We start from the raw sequence: 18,261 nt of genomic DNA, 5'->3' as shown, positions 1-18,261 counted from the left end.
CTTCCGCTTCTTGCCTCTGTAAGGTGGCAGCTTCTTCGGAGGGGCAAGGAGGAGAAAGCAAGGGATGGAGAAAGAGAGAAAGGTCAGAAGGGGATCCTGCAAAAGTGCAGCACACAGAGGACCACTTCAAATGGGCTCAGGAATAGCAAGGCTGAGTGCTGTCACGGGGGCTCTCCTTTTTCTGGGGATGGGGAGGAAGGAAGGCCTTGCCAATGGGAAAGCTACTGAAATTGTGGAGTGGTGCGTGGAAAAAGCCTGGTTTCACTCACTTTTCCTGCTCTGCTGGAAACTGACCAGCCCACCACTGGAGATCTTGAGTGCCCAGCCGCTGTTCACCAAGAGTCAGAAGTCTTGAGGCTGTCATGGTACCCAATGATGCTGTGAAGGGAATGGAAGAGGCTGCTGAGGAAGCCCCTGGGAGCATGGAAGGAGATGTGCTAGCCCACTGGAGAGCAAGCCCACCTCTGTTAAATTCACAGGGGTGGCTGAGAAAAGACCCCTGAGAGGTTACAGGCCTGGTGCCCAGCAAGGCTGACCTCTCCCTCTAGCTATGAAAGAGCTTATGAGCTCTGGAGGGAGGACATCAGTGGTAGAGAGAGAAGGAATCCCCCTTGGGCTTTCAGTGGGGGGTCTCTCAGCTGTCTTTAGCAACTGCCCCTCCCTCTTTGACCTCACAATGCCCACCAGCTCTACACACACACACCTCTCCCTGGTCCTTCCTCACAATCCTTCACCTCCACAAGGTCATCGATGAGCTAGTCGCAGGAACTGGAGTCTCCACTGAAGTTCTCCGAGTGCTTGGCTGGAGGGGGAGGGGAGAGTCATGGTCATGCAGCCTTGTCCCTCTAGAAAAGGAGTGATCCCCAAATAAAGGAGGACCCATTGAGGACATCCAGCTGCCCAGGACCCACCCAGAGAGGGCAGTCCCTTCCCACACTGACTCCAACCAGCCCCCTTGTGAATCCCCCCCCCCCAGTGTGCAGGCACAAGGCTTCTGTTTTTGTGGAGGAGTTTCCCAAGCCCCTTCCTCACCTGTAAGCTACTGGAGGGGCAGCATCCATTCCGGGTGGGTCGATACAGACCCTGCTAAACCAGGCCACAGGATGTCTCGCATCTGGAGCCGGGCAGGAGAGCGTCACTTCTGCTGAGGCATGCCCACAGCTGGCCCCGAGAGGAGACTTGATGGGAACATGAATCCCCAAGGGGATCTGGGATGGTGCTCCTGGGGTCACCGATGGAGTTGCCCACACAACTTGGCTTCACAAGAGGTCACAACCACACAACCTGTGCCAGTTTGAGCTCTGTGCACTATGCCCTCCAGTTCTCAATGAGATTATGACCAAACATTAAAACCATTACAATAATTTATAATCATTGTTCAACCAATTCATTTTCTCAACGTTTATTTTTATGACTCACTGCTGAGCAGGGAGGAGAGATAAGAAGTATCTTGGGTGGAGACAGGACTCCCACTGGGATGTGCAAAATTCTGCCGACTGCATTATATCGTTTGCATATGCAAAAACTTACCTGGGACAGAGGCCTGAGATTCTCTGGTATGGCCAAACTGATTGGCAATCCACCAGTTCCCTCCTCCAATCAGCAAGCAGATCATGAGATGAACTGAGAAGTGTTAGAACATCCCTACTTCGGGGGGGGGGGAGAGGACCGTCCTCTCTGATCGGAACCCCCACTTCAGGCTGCAGAGTGTGGGTGGAAGGGCACACTGGGGATGGCATCATGAATGCCCATCACAAAGCACTGTAAGTTACTCAGGCTTCACTTTCCAATCTGGATTGGCTCAGTGTCCTGTTCTGAAGACAAATGTGCCCAACTGGCTGAGCACTCTATCAGAAACCACCCAAAAGCAACTCAGCGGTGGGGATGGAGAGAAGGCACAAGCTGTGAGGCTTCGGTTTCACTTCCTTCTCTCTTTCCAGCGTCTTTTGCCTCTGTGCAGGAGGGGAAAGTGAGGCTCCTTCAGATGATTAGATGACATGGAGAGACAACTAGAATCCCAGAAGGCTGAGCAAAAATGTGCATGTGTGAAAACCTCCAATGATAACCAGCAATAAAATGAGCACCAAATGGTAAGAAATAAACCATCATTACTATCAGGCTGAACAATTTGCTGTCTGTTTTTAGGATCGGCTGCCATGCAGTGAGCAGTGATGGCGGGTCTATGTGAGAGGAGGAAACCAGAACTCCCATTCAGATATGTGAGAACACACAGATGTGGAATAATGCCAACCGTACTGTATGGATATGCACAAACTTACCCAATAAAAAGATGTCGGCGGCTTGTGAATCACCAAAGCGTTTGGTGAAGAACCAGCTCTGTGCTCCCAACCAGAAAGCAGAGCGTGAGGCAAAATGGCAGGCGTTTGAACATTCCTACTCTGAGCTGTCCTGCCTGGCAGACTTATCACCACTGGGGGTGGCAGAGGGGATGAAAGGGTTTAGGAACGGCTACTGTGGCAGGACAGTGAGATGAAGTCCCTCTAACCCTTGGACACGCCCACTCTTACCACAGGAGGGGTCATCCATCTTGAAGACACAGGACGGGTTGTCGAGAGGAGGGCTCCCCTTCTTCCAGTGGATGGGCCCCAGCCAGTTGATCCGCTTCTCTGATCCCACAAAATGACCCACCACCTGTGGGAAGGAGGGGCTGGATTCAGACCACAGACCCAGGGGGCACCTTCCTCCATGTCTGTTACAGCTTCCCAGAACCCCCTCCCAATGGAGGCCCTGGCGTTCCACCTCCCACCACCTCCAGGTCCCCTACTCCCACTCAGGTCTCTCTAGTAGCTTTTGGGGCATACCAGCCCATTCGGAGACCCAGTGGGGCTGCTTGGGGACTCTCCCCCACCTATTGTGGCAGACACCTCCCCCCCCCATACACACACCTGGAATTCTCCGCTCTCCACGTCCCTCATGGCCCACAGGTCAAAATCCATCTCTCGGTCATTGTCTCTATTGAGGCTCACTGTCCCAGTGACACCTGGAAGGGGGGGCAGGGAGGGAGAGGCAGATTAGATATCAAAAGACCAGAGCACGGGCCTTCTCAATAGCAGCCGCCTCCCTTTGGAACCAACTCCCTGAGGAGGTGCGGGCCCTGCGGAACCTTGACCAGTTCCGCAGGGCCTGCAAGACCTCCCTTTTTAGACTTGCACATTCGGACTGCTAGAGAGGACCGTAAATCAAGGATCCGCCAAATGCGGTTTAAAGATCTATACCGGACTGCTGGTACTAGCAGAACTAGCGTCAATTTCCATCAGTACTGGCAGATGAAGTTATTAACTGTATCAATTGTATTGACTGGTTTTTAAAACTGTTAAGTTCAATGTTTTATATTGTTAAATTTACCTGTTTTGATTATTATTGTATGTTTTTATGAAATGTTGTCAGCCGCCCTGAGCCTGCCGAGGTGGGGAGGGCGGGATAAAAATAAAATATTATTATTATATTATTATAGTGCAGGGGTAGGGAACATTGGCTTTCCAGATTTTTTTTTTGCCTACAACTCCCATCAGCCCCAGCCAGCATGGCCAATGACTGGGGCTGATGGGAGTTGTAGGCAAAAAGCATCTGGAGAGCCAACGTTCCCTACCCCTGGTGTAGTGGTTAAGAGCAGTGGACTCTAATCTGGAGAACCGGGTTCGATTCTCTAGTCCTCTCCCACATGAAGCCAGCTGGGTGACCCAGGGCCAGCCATAGTTCCCTCAGAGCTCTCTCAGCCACAGGCCCGTATCTAGGATTTTTTTCTGGAGGGGACTCCAGGGGGCGCTAATTTAATTAAAGGAGCATAAACAAGAGGAGAGGGGGGGTCAAGGGATCAGGAGTGGGCGTGTCTGGCAGATTTGGGAGAGGGCGCTGCCCCCACAGCTCCTGCCTAGTTTTGGCCCCGGCCACCTACCTCACAGGGTGCCTGTTGTGTGAAGAGGAAGGGAAGGTGATTGAAAGCCCCTCCGAGGCTCCTCCGGGTAGTGAAGGGCGGGGCATGAAACAACTCTTCTTCTTTGAGGATCCCAGCATCCATTGTCATTCGTGACCCATGGCTGAGTTAACCTCTTGGACGGGCTCTGGGGCAGCTCCTCTCTAAAGCCAGCCCCCTCCCACATTCCCACCCCCTCCTGGCCTGATCTGTCTCAGCCCAGGGCATCCACTTGCTGCCTCCCCCCAACCCCAGTCCCAAATTCCTGGCAACCTCCCCGTCCCCCAACCCCCGGCCACTCTTTCCCCTAAGCCAAGCCTCCAATACCCTGGAATTTCTGGCCCCTCATCTTCTCCAGGATGCGGCTGGTGTTCCGCTTGGTTCCACCTTCCTGCAGCGTCTCGTTCAGGGCCTTGAGATACAGCAGCAGCACGTCGTGGAAGCAGCCGGCCACCAGCGTCCCCTGCCACAGGGGGACAGAGAGAGGGAGAGAAATGGAATGGAACAATCTTGTTCCCTGCAGCCTCACTGGCAGCCACTGCCTTGGACCTGAAGGACAATCTAGACAGAACTCTGCTATTGGAGTCATGTGAAGTGACATGTGGTGGCCCCTGATGGTCTAAGCTCAAATATCTGGGAGCCAGAGGGACCCTGAATGGCTCCAGAGCAGCAGCTACACTTTTGCTGGGGCAGGAGTCTAAAGCTGGGAATCAAGGGTCTGTGTGGGTTTGGTGACCACCATGCCTCAAGCAAGCTTAGAACTGGCAGCCCACCAGAGATACAAGGCCTGGGATTCACCCCTCTTCAACTATTCCATGGAGGAGACGCCTGGAGGAACCACAACATCCGCTTAGGTGACATATGAAGGAGGGGAGAGCAGTCCAGACCTGGCTGACAAGAGGCAAGCCTTAAAGCACACAAGGAAGGTAGAACACTTGTGTCCATGCTGGGTGTGGGCAGTGAACGCGAGGAAACGGGGAGGGCGAAGTGGACAGCCCCGAGGCTGAACCACCCAGCACAGGGAGCACAACTGAGAAGGCACTCAGGACAGTGACTGAGAAAGCCAGGTGGGAGGAAGCCACAGGGGTTGCCCAGAAGAGAGAACTGCCAAGGCGACCACTGCAAACATCCTGCATGACCAAGGGCAAATTCTGACCTCCATCTATCAAGCCAACCCTGGTGACCCACCTGCAAAGCCAAGCCGTAGCTACCTTCCTCAACCCCAACCCTGGGGATTCTCCTGGGTCGTTTCTTCCACACAACAGGAGATTCACAAGGCCAAGGGGGAAAGTGTTTGTGGCCCCGGAAGGCTGGCTGATCGGTCTCACCTCACTTCTCATAAAGGGCTCTTCACTCCATCCCATAATAAGAGTGCAGAAGAAGGCATGCAAGCAGGGGTGTGTAGATTTACCATGGAGTCTTTCGCAGCCACACCAAAGTCCCTCTGGGCATGCTGGACCAGCTGGCTCTGGAAACGCCGGTATTGAGGGGTTTGGGGCTCATGGGGAGTGACCACCAGCACCGTCTGCAATTAGAGGAAAAGGTCAAGGGAGCTCCAACTGGCTGGGACTCAGCTCCCAAGTCTCCCTTTCTTTTCTTCTTTCCTTCCTTCCCTCCCTGCAGCAGAGTCCTGGACTTACCTGGAAGGCCTCTCGGAGGACTCCTGTATTTTGGCTCTCCTTGCTCTGCCAGGGCTTCATGGCCTTATGATGCCCCTCTGCTCTCAGACTTTCCCCCCAAATGTCCATGTAGATGAAGACGTAGTCACCGCTGGTCATGTTCTGAGCCTGTGCCTGGTGCATGATCTTCTGCAACATCTTCAGGGGCCCAGAAATGTAGACCACTAAGGAGAAACCACCCCCACCCAGAGGAGTGTGTGTCAGACGCAAGCAAGGAGCAGAGGGCAGGCAGTGAGGGGCAATGTGCCCCCCAGCTATGCATGAAGCACAAGGCTTGACGTAGGATGCTCTGCATTATCTGGCTCTTTGGCTCCTTGTCACATGAGCATTGTGTTGCAGTCCCCCCTCCCCAGTGCTGGCAGCCAGGTGCCCACCAGTGTCCTCCTCACCCGTGTCAATCAAGGAGGACATTTTCCCAGACTGCACTTTAAAGCTCATGGACCGAGCAATTCATGGCGCCACGGTGGATGGATTCTCATCACTTTTACGTGGACTCCACTCAGTGGTGACCCACCTGTAGGCAAATTAGGCACTTGCCTAGGGTGAGTGGAGGGGACTGAATTGGGCCCCCCCCCCATGATTGATATCACCTGGGAGGAGAGCCACTCGCCATCCCCTTACCCTGCCAACCTCCTCTGCGGCACCCTCTCTGTCCTGTCGCCTGCACCCTTCCAACCTCCACGGGCCCCAGCAAGACTCTGAGCACTGCAGAGGCCCACACACTGTCCGCCCGCTGTCACTCCACCTCTGCCTCCGCGGAGCGACAGTAGCTGGATGGCGTGCAGCCTCCGTGGGCTCAGAACGTTGCCTGGCTGTCACATGGCTTCCACGCACACCCTCCCCACCCCCCTATGCGGCACACGCCCTCAGTGAGGGGGCAGAAGGGTGTGGGTGGTGGGACTGTGAGGGTGCTGCGGAGGGGGGGGCATGGTGGGGCCCCTGACTCTACTGAAATTCACTGCAAAGGTCTATATCTCAAAGTCTATAGACTGAACATGAGATAATAAAGATCCAACACTTCCTGACACCACCATTGGGCCAAAAAAATGGAGTCAAGGTAGAAATCTTGACGTTTCTTCTTGATTTTTACATCAGACCCCACAACACACACAAAAAGTGTACAGAATCCACTGATGTCCACAAACTGCACAAAGAAAAACACGTATCCAGTTCTGTGGTCAGCATCATGGTGAAAAAACATGGATTCAGAGGATGGATCTTCATGAATTCATACTATTTTACACAAGTCCTGCCCACAAGTCACCCCGGACACACTTACAATCCTAATACAGAGTGTACCTGATTGTTCTTTGTAAGTGTGCTGAGTAAGTCTTGTGTTACACTTAACGGATCCATAGCTGAACGTGTGGTACAAACTCTAGGTTTATTCTGTACTAGTTCCCCAAATCTTCCTTAAGAAATGGATGTATGCCTGTACAATGGGCTGGACACACATTTATACAACAGAGATGTACAGGGCTACTGAAACAACAGAGTACCTCGGTTGTATCACAGCTTGCCGTGAACAAAACCATCAAAATCATGGATCCAGCATTTCATAGCACTGCCATGGTATAAAAAAGTGGGTGCCCTTTTGGAGTTCTTATTTCACCTGGACTCCATCCCAGTCCAAATTCTGAACACATAACACACTCTTGTCAATGAACTTCATCACAAAAACCACATATTTCATGGTGCTTCAGTGGTACAAAAATTCATTAAAATATGGATCCTTCTATAGCTTTAGAATTTGTGTACGCATTCTACCAAGCTCCGCCTTTAATAAAAAGGTTGGATTCCTTGAGAAGGTTCTGGGAATCCAAGGTTCAAACCCGCTCCCCCCACAGCACAGAAGCTCGTTGAGAGACCTTGGCCCAGTCCCACACTCTCAGCCTAGCCTCCCTCACGGGGTTCTTGTGAGACATAAAATGGGTGACGGAAGAAACAGGTCAGATGCTGGAGGTTCTCACTGGGGGTAAAGAGGTGGTATCAATAAAGTAAATAAAATCAAGTTGTTCCCTAAAAGGGGGAGGGACTTGAATTATTCCCTAAGGCCACTGCAATTGTTTTTTAATGTTTCCCCATAATTATTTCTACAAAAACCCCCCAGTGAGCTACCATTAGGTGAGCAAGAAAAACCTCATGAAGCCAAGAATCAGCTTGAGGCAAGAAGCCTCCAGAGCACTGGGCAAGTCCACACAACAGTTGCAGCAAAATCACAAAATAGCTGTTTACCAGGTCTAAAAAAAATGGGGAAAATAACAGAGAAAATTCTGGAATACGTTCAGAGGCAATGAACCTCTGTGGATTTATGAGTAAAAATTATGTCCATTCTAGGCTAAATATGCAGCATGGGAGACCCGTCCTGGGATGAACGTTCATTGATGCAGCTCAAATGTACTTGGAGACCTTTTCTTGGTCTGGCTTGAATTTATCGCCCACCGATCTCATTTGGAGATCCACATCCAGAAATTACAAGAGAAAGGAAAACCCTTCCTGTTTTCTTCTCTTGAAAAGTTCTTTATAATTAGTCGGGTTTTTTGTCAACCTTTACCAAATCCCCTTTTCTCTCATCTCAGCAGAAAACTAAACTTGGCAAGGGAAACTCCAGAATGGACCTCTTGCCTTAAAACAAAACAAAAAGAAGTCTTAGGTCTGTGATGTTGCTCACAAAAAAGGGCTTTCGATCCAACACGAGCCGTGTGTTGGTTCAGGACCCACCCTGGATGGCACATCCCTTGTGCCACCTCAGAAGGTGAGGAGTCTGGTTGTGAAGGAAGATACTGAAATGGGCGTTTGAGAGAGAACTTGGCTGGAATTTTCAGTTACAAGGAAGCTGCAGGAGCAGCGGAACGCAATCAAAGCCGGAGTTTGGGTGAAGGCCAGAATTTTTCCTTCAGAAGCCAACAAGCAACGGAGGGACTCCTGTGGAACTTTATTATTGAGTCTTAGTACTCTATTTGGAAAATTAAGAGACTGGGAGGGGTCCTCCCTGAAACACTGTATTTGAGACTCTTGTTTGGCTTTAATTTCTGATCGTATGAATGTATGCCTACTTTTGTAGGCTGTTCGTTATATGACACAATAGAACTTAATTTTGTATAAACTATTCAAGAGTGTGTGTCTTGCACAATATTTTTGATATTTTTGTTTTACCATCTTCGGCAGGCCAAACAACTAGCGCCTTTCCTGGTTCCTCGGGACTTCGCTACAGTGATCCATGCAATGGTCACTTCTGGGTTGGACTACTGTAACTCACTCTACGCAGGCTTGCCCTTGAGACTGACCCGGAAACTCCAGTTGGTGCAGAATGCAGCCGCACGATTGCTGACTGAATTGCCTGTACGGGCGAGCGGTCAGCCGATGCTGCGCAGTCTGCACTGGCTACCAATCGAGTACCAGGTCCGCTTCAAGGTACTAGTACTGACCTTTAAAGCCTTGCGCAGCCTGGGACGGCATACCTAAGGGACTGCCTCTTCCCATATGAGTCCCGGAGGTCATTACGATCGGCCTCTCCACATCTTCTGACTATCCCTGGCCCAAAGGACGTTCACCTCGCCTCGACCACGGCCAGGGCTTTTTCGGCCCTGGCCCCGACCTGGTGGAATCAGCTCCCTGCGGAGGTTCAGGCCCTCCCCTAAGAACCTAAGTATAATGAGCTACTATGACCATATTCTGAACATAACATAATGATCTATGTCAGCGACCGGGCTCCATTCAGAGTGGCTTGGATGGAAGCCCCAGAGCAGCCTGCGGAGGTGACCCCTCTCTTGCCCCCCCAACCACCCCTCCCCTCCCCTGGGGGATTCCAGTTTATGGGTCAGGAGGGGGGAGGAAACTGGGGCACCCACCTGCCCTGCTTTGGAAGAAGAAGATGATGATATTGGGTTTTGACCCCACCCTCCATTACCCAAAGAAGTCTCCGAGCTGCTTACAACCTCCCTTCCCTTTCTCTCCCCATAACAGATATCCCCTGTGTGAGGTGGGTGGGGCCGAGAGAGCTCTGACAGAAACTGCTCTTCAGCAGAACAGCTCTGAGAGAGTGATGACTGACCCAAGGTCACTCCAGCAGTTGCATGGAGTCAGAGTGGGAAATCAAACCGGGTTCTCCCAGATATGAGTCCGCACACTTCACCACCACACCAAACTGGCTCTCATCCGGCCCCCGCATCAGGCAGAGCTGGTCTCCTACAGCCACTGCAAGAAGTACACCAGCTATTTCTTAAGTGTGGGAGGAGGGAGCTAAGGCTGGAGGGAGGCCTGGGAGAGGGGCTCCCTTCCCTGAAGACACTGACTGCCCCCTTCTGTTCGATGTGCATTTCTAGGCCCACTGCCTTCTCGCCCTCCACAACATGCCTTCCTCACCCACGGCCTTCCCTCCTCTCTCGAAGATTGGGGGAGGGACTGTCAGGGTCCCCCCTCCGAAAAAGAGGTGCCAGAAGTCTCCAGAGGGAAATGAAGATGACATTGGATTTATATCCTGCCCTTTTCTCTCAATCTCAGAGCAGCCACAATCTCCCTCCCCCCTCCACAACAGGCACCTTGGGAGGTGGGTGGGGCTGAGAGGGCTCTCACAGCAGCTGCCCTTTCAAGGACATCTCCTGAAGCAGAGTCTCAGAGTGGCTCACAATCTCCTTTATCTCCCTCCCCCACAACAGACACCCTGTGAGGTGGGTGGGGCTGAGAGGGCTCTCACAGCAGCTGCCCTTTCAAGGACATCTCCTGAATCAGAGTCTCAGAGTGGCTCACAATCTCCTTTACCTTCCTCCCCCACAACAGACACCCTGTGAGGTGGGTGGGGCTGAGAGGGCTCTCACAGCAGCTGCCCTTTCAAGGACAACCTCTGCCAGAGCTATGGCTGACCCAAGGCCATTCCAGCAGGTGCCAGTGGAAGAGTGGGGATCAAACCCGGTTCTCCCAGATAAGAGTGGGCAGGCTCAACTACTACACCAAACTGGCCGCGACATTTGGACATGTAAAAAAAATAAGAATCTTGTTTCCCCCAAAGGTCCAGGAACTCCGTTCAGCCGCGTTTCCCCGCAGAAACAAAGCCCTGGATCGGTGCCCCAGAGGGCGGGGGGCAGGGGCCGCTCCCAGGGCGGGAGAGGCGGCTCCGGATGGGCGGGCGGAGGGGGTGGGCTGGCTCACCTCGCCCATTTTCCTGGATGAACCGCACCGTCTCCTCGAGCTGCCCATATCGGTTGGAGTAGGCGGTCCAGACGTCCGCTCCAAATCGCATGAAGGAGGGGGAATGGTATTGCCAGTCATCTTGCCCCTCAGCGTACACAAGGGCGGTGCGGGAGGTCCAGTTGAAGCGCTGAAGCAGCCGGTGCACGACGGCGGGGAGGGCGGGCCCCAGGGGACCGGCGTACACCACCGTGCTGCCGAGATCTGCGCTGTTTCCTGCATAGGCCCCGGCTCGAAGGAGCGGCAGCTGCCAGTGCTGGGCGAAGCGCACCAGTGGGTAGCCTGGGTGGTCGCAGCCCGCCCCGAGCAGCACGTCCGGGTCGTGGGAGCACTTCAGCTCCGCGGCCTCCCACACGGCGACTTCGGGGTCGCAGTCGCCATCCGGGTCCTCGGTGGAGGCGAAGGCGGTGCGGAGGGCGAGGCCTGGGGGGCGCAGCTGGGCCAGGCTCAGGGCGGGGGCCACGCGAGGCCAGGCCCAGGGGTAGCGCAGGCTGCGCCCCGGCAGCAGCACCCCCAGCCTCACCTCCCCCGACGGGGCGGCGCTGGCCTGGGCGGAGGAGGCGGCGGAGGGCACCCCCAGCAGGGCTGGCAGCAGCAGCAGCAGCAGGAGCGGCGGTGGCGCCGCCATGGACGGGGCGGGCGAGGAGCTCTGGGCGGCAGCAGAAGGCAGGGAGAGCCCGTCTGTGGGGCGGCCGCGCTGCGCTCCCTCGGAAAAGGCGCCCCTGCACGGCCCTCCCTCCCTCCAGAGGCCTCCTCGGGGGCGGGGGGAAGTCGGGGGGGCCGCCCCTCTGCGCCCTCCCGCGCACACCTCTCCTGGCCGCAGGTGGGAGGAACCAGGCGGGAACTAGAGCTGAATGCTGCCCGCTTCTCCCGGTGGGCTGCCAGGGATTGCCGGTGGGCCCTCCTGAGCCCCCCTGATTGCCCCAAAGAAACAGCCCCACACCACAATCATGGGCAGCTCCGCGCCAGGCGGTGATCCAGCTCTTCTAGATCAGGGGTGGCCAGTGGTAGCTCTCCAGATGTTTTTTGCCTACAACTCCCATCAGCCCCAGCCAGCATGGCCAGTGGGAGTTGTAGGCAAAAAACATCTGGAGAGCTACCATTGGCCACCCCTGATCTAGATGAATCCCCCCCTCCCGGGTTAGGAAACTGGCGTCAAGCCCCCTCCAGTTTATCCTCAAGTCGCCTTCCACAACCACATTTGAATTGGAGCCTGGATCTCAACCCCTCTTCCCAAAGCCCCACCTTGAGGAGGAGGGGGAGCAGGTGCCATGGGGCAGCATTTCCTCACCAAGACAAAGTCGTGCCTCCCCCACTGCACTGGGGGAGAAAACCTGAGTCTGAACAGAAACCCACCCAAGCCTCGATCACACCAGAGGACTCCACAAACTGGGTGAGCAGGTGAAAGTGTGGCAAAGGAAGTTCAGGGTTGGTAAGTATTAAAGTGATGCACAATGGGACCCCAAAAAATCCCAGCCTCTGTCCCCCTGCCAGTTCTGAATCTCCCCCCACGCATCCCTTCCTCTGCACCCGCAGACCTGCTCCACCCCCTTGCAGAAGGCTTACAACAGCCAGGGACTGGACCCCGCTTCTCGGGGAAGAGCCACCCATTGGGGAATTGGCGGAAGCAGGAGGAAAGGCGCTATCCAGCCACTGCAGCAGAGATCTGCCTTCCCGTCTCCGAGTCCCCCCTAACTCTCCTGCCTGAAGGAGGTTCTCTTCCAGACCTCTGATCAGTGCCCAAACCAGTGCCCAAACCACCTGCCTGGAGCTCTATTAGAAGGGTTGCCAGCCTTAAGGGGGGGGGGGGTGAGTGCCCAGAATTATAACTGGTCTACAGACAGCGATCTGTTCTGGAGAAAGTGGCTGTTCTGAAAGATGGGCTCTATGGCAGGGGTGGCCAGTGGTAGCTCTCCAGATGTTTTTTTGCCTACAACTCCCATCAGCCCCAGCCACCATGACCAATAGCTGAGGCTGATGGGAGTTGTAGGCAAAAAACATCTGGAGAGCTACCGTCGGCCACCCCTGCTCTATGGCATTATACCCTGCTGAGGTTCCTCCATGGCGAAACCCCACCCTGCCCAGTTTCCATCCACCAGTTTCCCAGTATTTTCCAAACCCAGCGCTGGCGCCCCTATTTATTGGCCCACCCATCGCTGCTTCCTCAACATTCCCCGCCTTCCTTGGTCAACCACTGAAGCTGCCTGGTCTGCCTTTCTGGAATCTGGACCTTCGGACCGGACAGCTCCATCCAGGCATTCTTCTGGTTCCTGATACTCGGAGCCTGCTCGTCAGTACAATTAGTCCGGAAAAAAAGATTCAGAACAATCCCCCTGCCCCAGATGTGAAGGTGGGAAAGGTCGATTTGAGTCTCCACACAGGAGATGCCCCTGCAGCTCAGTCCTTCCAAGAGAAGTGATGAGGGAGTGGAGGGGCCTGCCCTCTGCCGGCTGCTGCTTCTCTCCGGCTGCACCGGCACGAGGATGCCAGGCAGGTGCTAGTGGCACAAAGCCATGCCCAGCGTGCCTGTGTTGTGAAGAGGCAGCGGAGTTCCTAGGGAGGCAACCCTTAATGCAAAATATTCTCTCATATGAGCTTCAGGTTGTCCCACCGGAGCCCCTCTCTTTGTCCTCGGTGGAAACGTTGAAAAGTACCCTTTGAAGCCCTTAACCCCCCCCCCCTTCCTGTTCCCCAGGCTTCTTGGGAAATGCTGTGGAGAATGGCCATCCTCCTAACACAGGAAGCTGCAGCCACGCTAAAGGGATCCACACAAAATGTGCAAGATCTCCCAGGTGTAAAAGTACAATTTGTAACCATTCCACTGCCTCCCCCCCCTCTTCTGTTCTACAGGCTTCTGGGGAGACCCTGCCCAGAGTCGGCCGTCCTCCTAGAAAAGAGAAAGCCGTAGCCACTGACCCTGGACCCAGCCCCGTAGCCAGGATTTGAAGAATTGGGGGGCCCTGATTGTTTTCAGGGGGCACATAGTGGCCCCAACCTCCATGGCCTTCTCTCCTACCACCGCTGAGGAGGAAAGCTGACAGCTCGCTGCCCTACAGCCTCCCCGCTCCCCACAGCTGCCCTAAGGTGATTCCTTTCCACCCCTCCTCCAGCAGCTCTGGTGGGGATCCACTCAGAGGTTTAGAGATGTGCCGCACAGTCTCCTGCCTTTACCTGTAGCATGATCCAGCTAGGCAAGCCCGGCGGGACAAGGGGGCGGGGTGGAAGGCACCACCAAGTCGCAACTCACTTCTGGGGCTACAAGGCCTCCAATTCCGATTTCTTCCTGTCAGAGGGCGAGCCAAGGCTGCCCTCGCTCGGGTGGCCAGCGAGACCAGGCCAGAAAACCCCTGCAGGTGAACATCACTTCTCCACTGATCCCCAGCCCCGGACTGCAGCGGGGACCTTCACTTGTGTGCGCCAGTCTACCCTACCCTGCCCTGTCTGCAATGGAGCCCTCCACCCCCTACCCCCACCGCCCCACTTGAGGGCCAGAACGGCCTCTTCTTGCACGCGCCCTCTAGCCCAAAGTCAGCCCAGCGTGGAGCTTAACTTTCAGTCCTGGGTGCTGAAAGTGCCCCCTTGTTTCTGCTTGCTGAGGGGTCAGAGAATTCTTCCAACCCCTGAGCAAGCAGAAGCAACTCGGAGCTTAACTTAATAGGGGAGGGACAGTGGCTCAGTGGTAGAACATCTGCTTGGTAAGCAGAAGGTCCCAGGTTCAATCCCCGGAATCTCCAGCTAAAAGGGTCCAGGCAAATAGGTCTGAAAAACCTCTGCTTGAGACCCTGGAGCCCGCTGCCAGTCTGAGTAGACAATACTGACTGATGGACCTAGGGTCTGATTCAGTAGAAGGCAACTTCATATGTTCATATGTTCAACTTTCAGTACTGGGCTCTGAAAGTGGCCTGTTGTTTCTGCTTGCTGAGGGGTCAGAGATTTCTTCCAGCCCCTAAGCAAGCAGAGGCAACTGGGAGCTTAACTTTCAGTCCTGGGGGCTGAAAGTGCCCTGTTGTTTCTGCTTGCTGAGGGGTCAGAGAATTCATCCAACCCCTAAGCAAGCAGAAGCAACTGTGTATGAGGACGGCAGAATGGAGAAGGATGCAGAATGGAGAAGGATGCAGCGGAGGCACTGGAGGCTGGTTAGGGGCCCCAAGTCAGGGGGCCCTGCTTAGCAGTCAGGGGGGCTGTGCCCCCACAAGCCCCCTCGTAGCGACGGACCTGCCTGAACCCAAGGCAAAAAGTCCTTCTGCTCCTTGCTTTAGTTCCAGGTAGTTTCTGCATTGATAACAAACAAAATTATGTCATCTGTATATAATCCTATTTTGTGTTGTTGTCCAATCCAAACTCCTTTAATATCTTTATGCTGCCTGATTACATTAGTTATAGACTCAAGTGATAATGCAAATCTTGTCCAATCAAATTATGCCAATGTGCACCTATTAACATACACAAAAGCTTTTGAATCAGAATATAATGAATCTATAATTCTACAGAACTTTCTCCAAACTCCACTGCTGTCAAGAGATATTTTAGGATCCACTCATTCCAATCAATCGAAGTTCATTCGCTGCACCAACAGATAGGATCAATGACGCAATTTCAGATGAGGGCAATTTCAAATTTCTGGGCATGTTCAATAATATTTAACAATCTCCTTACACCATCAGCTATATGACATCTCTTAATAAACCTTCTTGGATATCTATATAGCGATATATAAATTTAACCTGTCTGTCATAATAGATGTAAAGATTTATTTTATTAAAGAAATGGGTTGGTAAGATTGAGGAGATGAGAGATCTTTTCCTAAACAAAGTTTGAGTTCAGTGGCACCTTAAAGACCAACAGAGTTTTATTCAAAGTGTAAGCTTTTGTGTGCATGCAGACTTCAGATACATTAAAACGGAAATGATCAGTCCATACATATAGAAGGTGAGCATTACATTAACATATGTCAGGGGTGGCCAACGGTAACTCTCCAGATGTCTTTTGCTTACAACTCCCATCAGCCCCAGCCATTGGCCATGCTGGCTGGGGCTGATGGGAGTTGTAGGCAAAAAACATCTGGAGAGCTACTGTTGGCCACCCCTGACATATGGCACAATGAAGGTGGTTAACAGATCCAAGAACCAAACAGGAATAACAAGCACAGACTGACTGCATGGGACAAGATGTGGTGAGATGGTGATGGAGGGGGAGAAGGCCAGGGCCAGAGAGAATCCTGGCAACAGGGATGGAGGGACACAGAACAGGCCTCCCTGGACAGTCAGCAGCACTGCAGGCAGGGCCGTGTCGGGAGATCTTACAGGCAGGGCCAAAGACTCAGAGCCCCAGAAGGGCTGCCCCCACGGCCTCCCTCCCCTGGGCCCCCCTCTGAGGAACCAGCTGGTGAAACAGGGAGGATGGTGGGGGGTTTCTGCCTCTGGGCAGCCGAGCTGGACTCAAGAGCACCTTTAGGACAGGCCCCCTGACCTGGCTTCTTGAGGACAAGGACAGTTGCCAGAAGGAAGGCAGAGAGAGTCATGAGTGTCAATGACAAGAATCAAACAAACTGGGTACTTAAATAACCCTTTACAAGATAACAGTAAAGCTGAATTCTTGATAAGATAAAAATCTCTGTGTCTTTTATCATGTGCTAAGCATCCATCTAGCTTTATCCTGTTTTTCCAGGGTGTTACTGATGGTGCTTCTACTCACTGTTTCCTCCACATGCCTCTCGTCTGCTGTGGAGGAGGAATTGCCTGGATTCCAGTAAAGCTTTTGACAGGGTTCCCCCATGGTGTTCTGATGGATAAGCAAGAGGACTGTGGATTGGACTTTAGGAGACTGAGGTGGATAGGCACTGGCTGGAGAACCGCACCCAAAGCGTGGTTGTCCATGGCATTTCATCTGAATGGAGGGAGGTGTCCAGAGGGGTTCCACAGGGCTTGGGTCGAGGCCCGATACTTTTCGCTACTTTTATCAGTGATCTGGATGAGCGTGTGGAGCGGCTACTCATTAAACTGGCAGATGATACCAAATTGGGAGGAGCAGCGAATGTACCAGAACAGAAGAAGAAGAAGAAGAAGAACATATTGGATTTATATCCCGCCCTCCACTCCGAAGAGTCTCAGAGCAGCTCATAATCTCCTTTACCTTCCTCCCCCACAACAGACACCCTGTGAGGTGGGTGGGGCTGGAGAGGGCTCTCACAGCAGCTGCCCTTTCAAGGACAACCTCTGCCAGGGCTATGGCTGACCCAAGGCCATTCCAGCAGGTGCAAGTGGAGGAGTGGGGAATCAAATCCGGTTTCCCAGATAAGAGTCCGCACACTTAACCACTACACCAAACTGGCTCTAAGAGATAGAATTCAACGAGATCTGAACATGCTGGGAAAGTGCGCAGATGGGGACAAGATGCAATTTAACAAGGATAAGTGGCTAACAAAAATGAGCAACGCACACAGTAGATAGATAGTGGTGTGTGTGAAGAAGATCTTGGGGTACGGGTAAGTTAAACATAACCCCGTCGTGTGACGCAGTGACAAAAAGGCTATGTGATCATGTGGTGTCTCAGCAGAGGAAGAACATCCCAAATGCAAGATGTAATCAGCACGATATTATGCCATAAAGTCCAGGCAAAGTTACACCATGATGCCCTTTTTGGGGCAGCGCCCTGCAGCGCCAAGCCCCACCGACTCTCCCCTCTGCCCACCCACACCCCTCCCTCCCTTGTTGTCTTATTTGCAGTACCGCAATGCAGCACCACGCTTCAGTTCCAGCCCCCGGGTGCACTCACAGGAGCGAGCCAACCTCCCCTTACCCAGGCCACTTCTGTATTTCTGTAATGCGTTCTCTTAAGAGAAAGAACAACGCAACAAGTGTTCAATCAGGAGCAAAGCCTCTTTGCATTGCACATATTCTTAAGAGAACACTTTACTGAAATGCCCAGGTCGAAACGGCCCAGGTAAGGGGAGGCTGGCACGCTCCTGTGAGCACGGAGTGGGGGGGGGGATGGCCACCTTCCCCCCCCCCCAGCGTGCTGAGGAGTGACGCCAGCCTCCCCTTACAGCTTCAATGTGTGCGTCTCCGTAAAGCGTTCTCCAGGAGGGGTGAGCGAAGCCTCATTGTGTCCTGCGCTCTCATACAAGAACATTTTAAGGAGACGCCCGCATCAAAACGGGTAAGGAGAGGCCAGCGTTGTTCCTCTCAGTGTGCCAGGGGCCCCCGGCAAATTAGGCATTAGCCAATTTGGCGCCCCCCCCTCCTGGCCCCTAGGCAAATGCCTAATTTGCCTAGTGGGCAAGCGAGCCCCGGATGTCATAGTCCCGCTGTACACTGCATTGGTCTGGCTGCACCTGGAGTGTTGTGTGCAGTTCTGGAGGCCTCACTTCAAAAAGGATGTGGGCAGAATGGAGCTGGTGCAGAGGAGAGCGACGAGGATTGTCAGGGGCCTGGAGGGACCTGGGAACGTTCAGTCTGGAGA

At 53.6% G+C, this 18,261-nt stretch overlaps 1 protein-coding gene across 1 annotated transcript; it reads right to left on the bottom strand.

Moving 5' to 3' along the window:
- Nucleotides 1–2,469: 2,469 nt before the first annotated feature.
- On the bottom strand, nt 2,470–16,575 carry LOC132569876 (atrial natriuretic peptide receptor 2-like). The gene is made up of 7 exons (XM_060236307.1): nt 16,495–16,575; nt 10,762–11,347; nt 5,575–5,777; nt 5,346–5,459; nt 4,262–4,397; nt 2,907–3,001; nt 2,470–2,652 (listed from the first exon to the last, which is right to left on the bottom strand). Exons 1-7 carry the CDS (start codon nt 16,573–16,575, stop codon nt 2,470–2,472), a joined length of 1,398 nt encoding a protein of 465 aa, XP_060092290.1.
- Nucleotides 16,576–18,261: the final 1,686 nt, after the last annotated feature.

The sequence above is a fragment of the Heteronotia binoei genome, chromosome 4 (genome assembly GCF_032191835.1).
Source record: "Heteronotia binoei isolate CCM8104 ecotype False Entrance Well chromosome 4, APGP_CSIRO_Hbin_v1, whole genome shotgun sequence".
NCBI lineage: Eukaryota > Metazoa > Chordata > Lepidosauria > Squamata > Gekkonidae > Heteronotia > Heteronotia binoei.
Note: the sequence above shows the minus strand (reverse complement) of the source record. Positions and strands in the feature narration are given on the sequence as shown.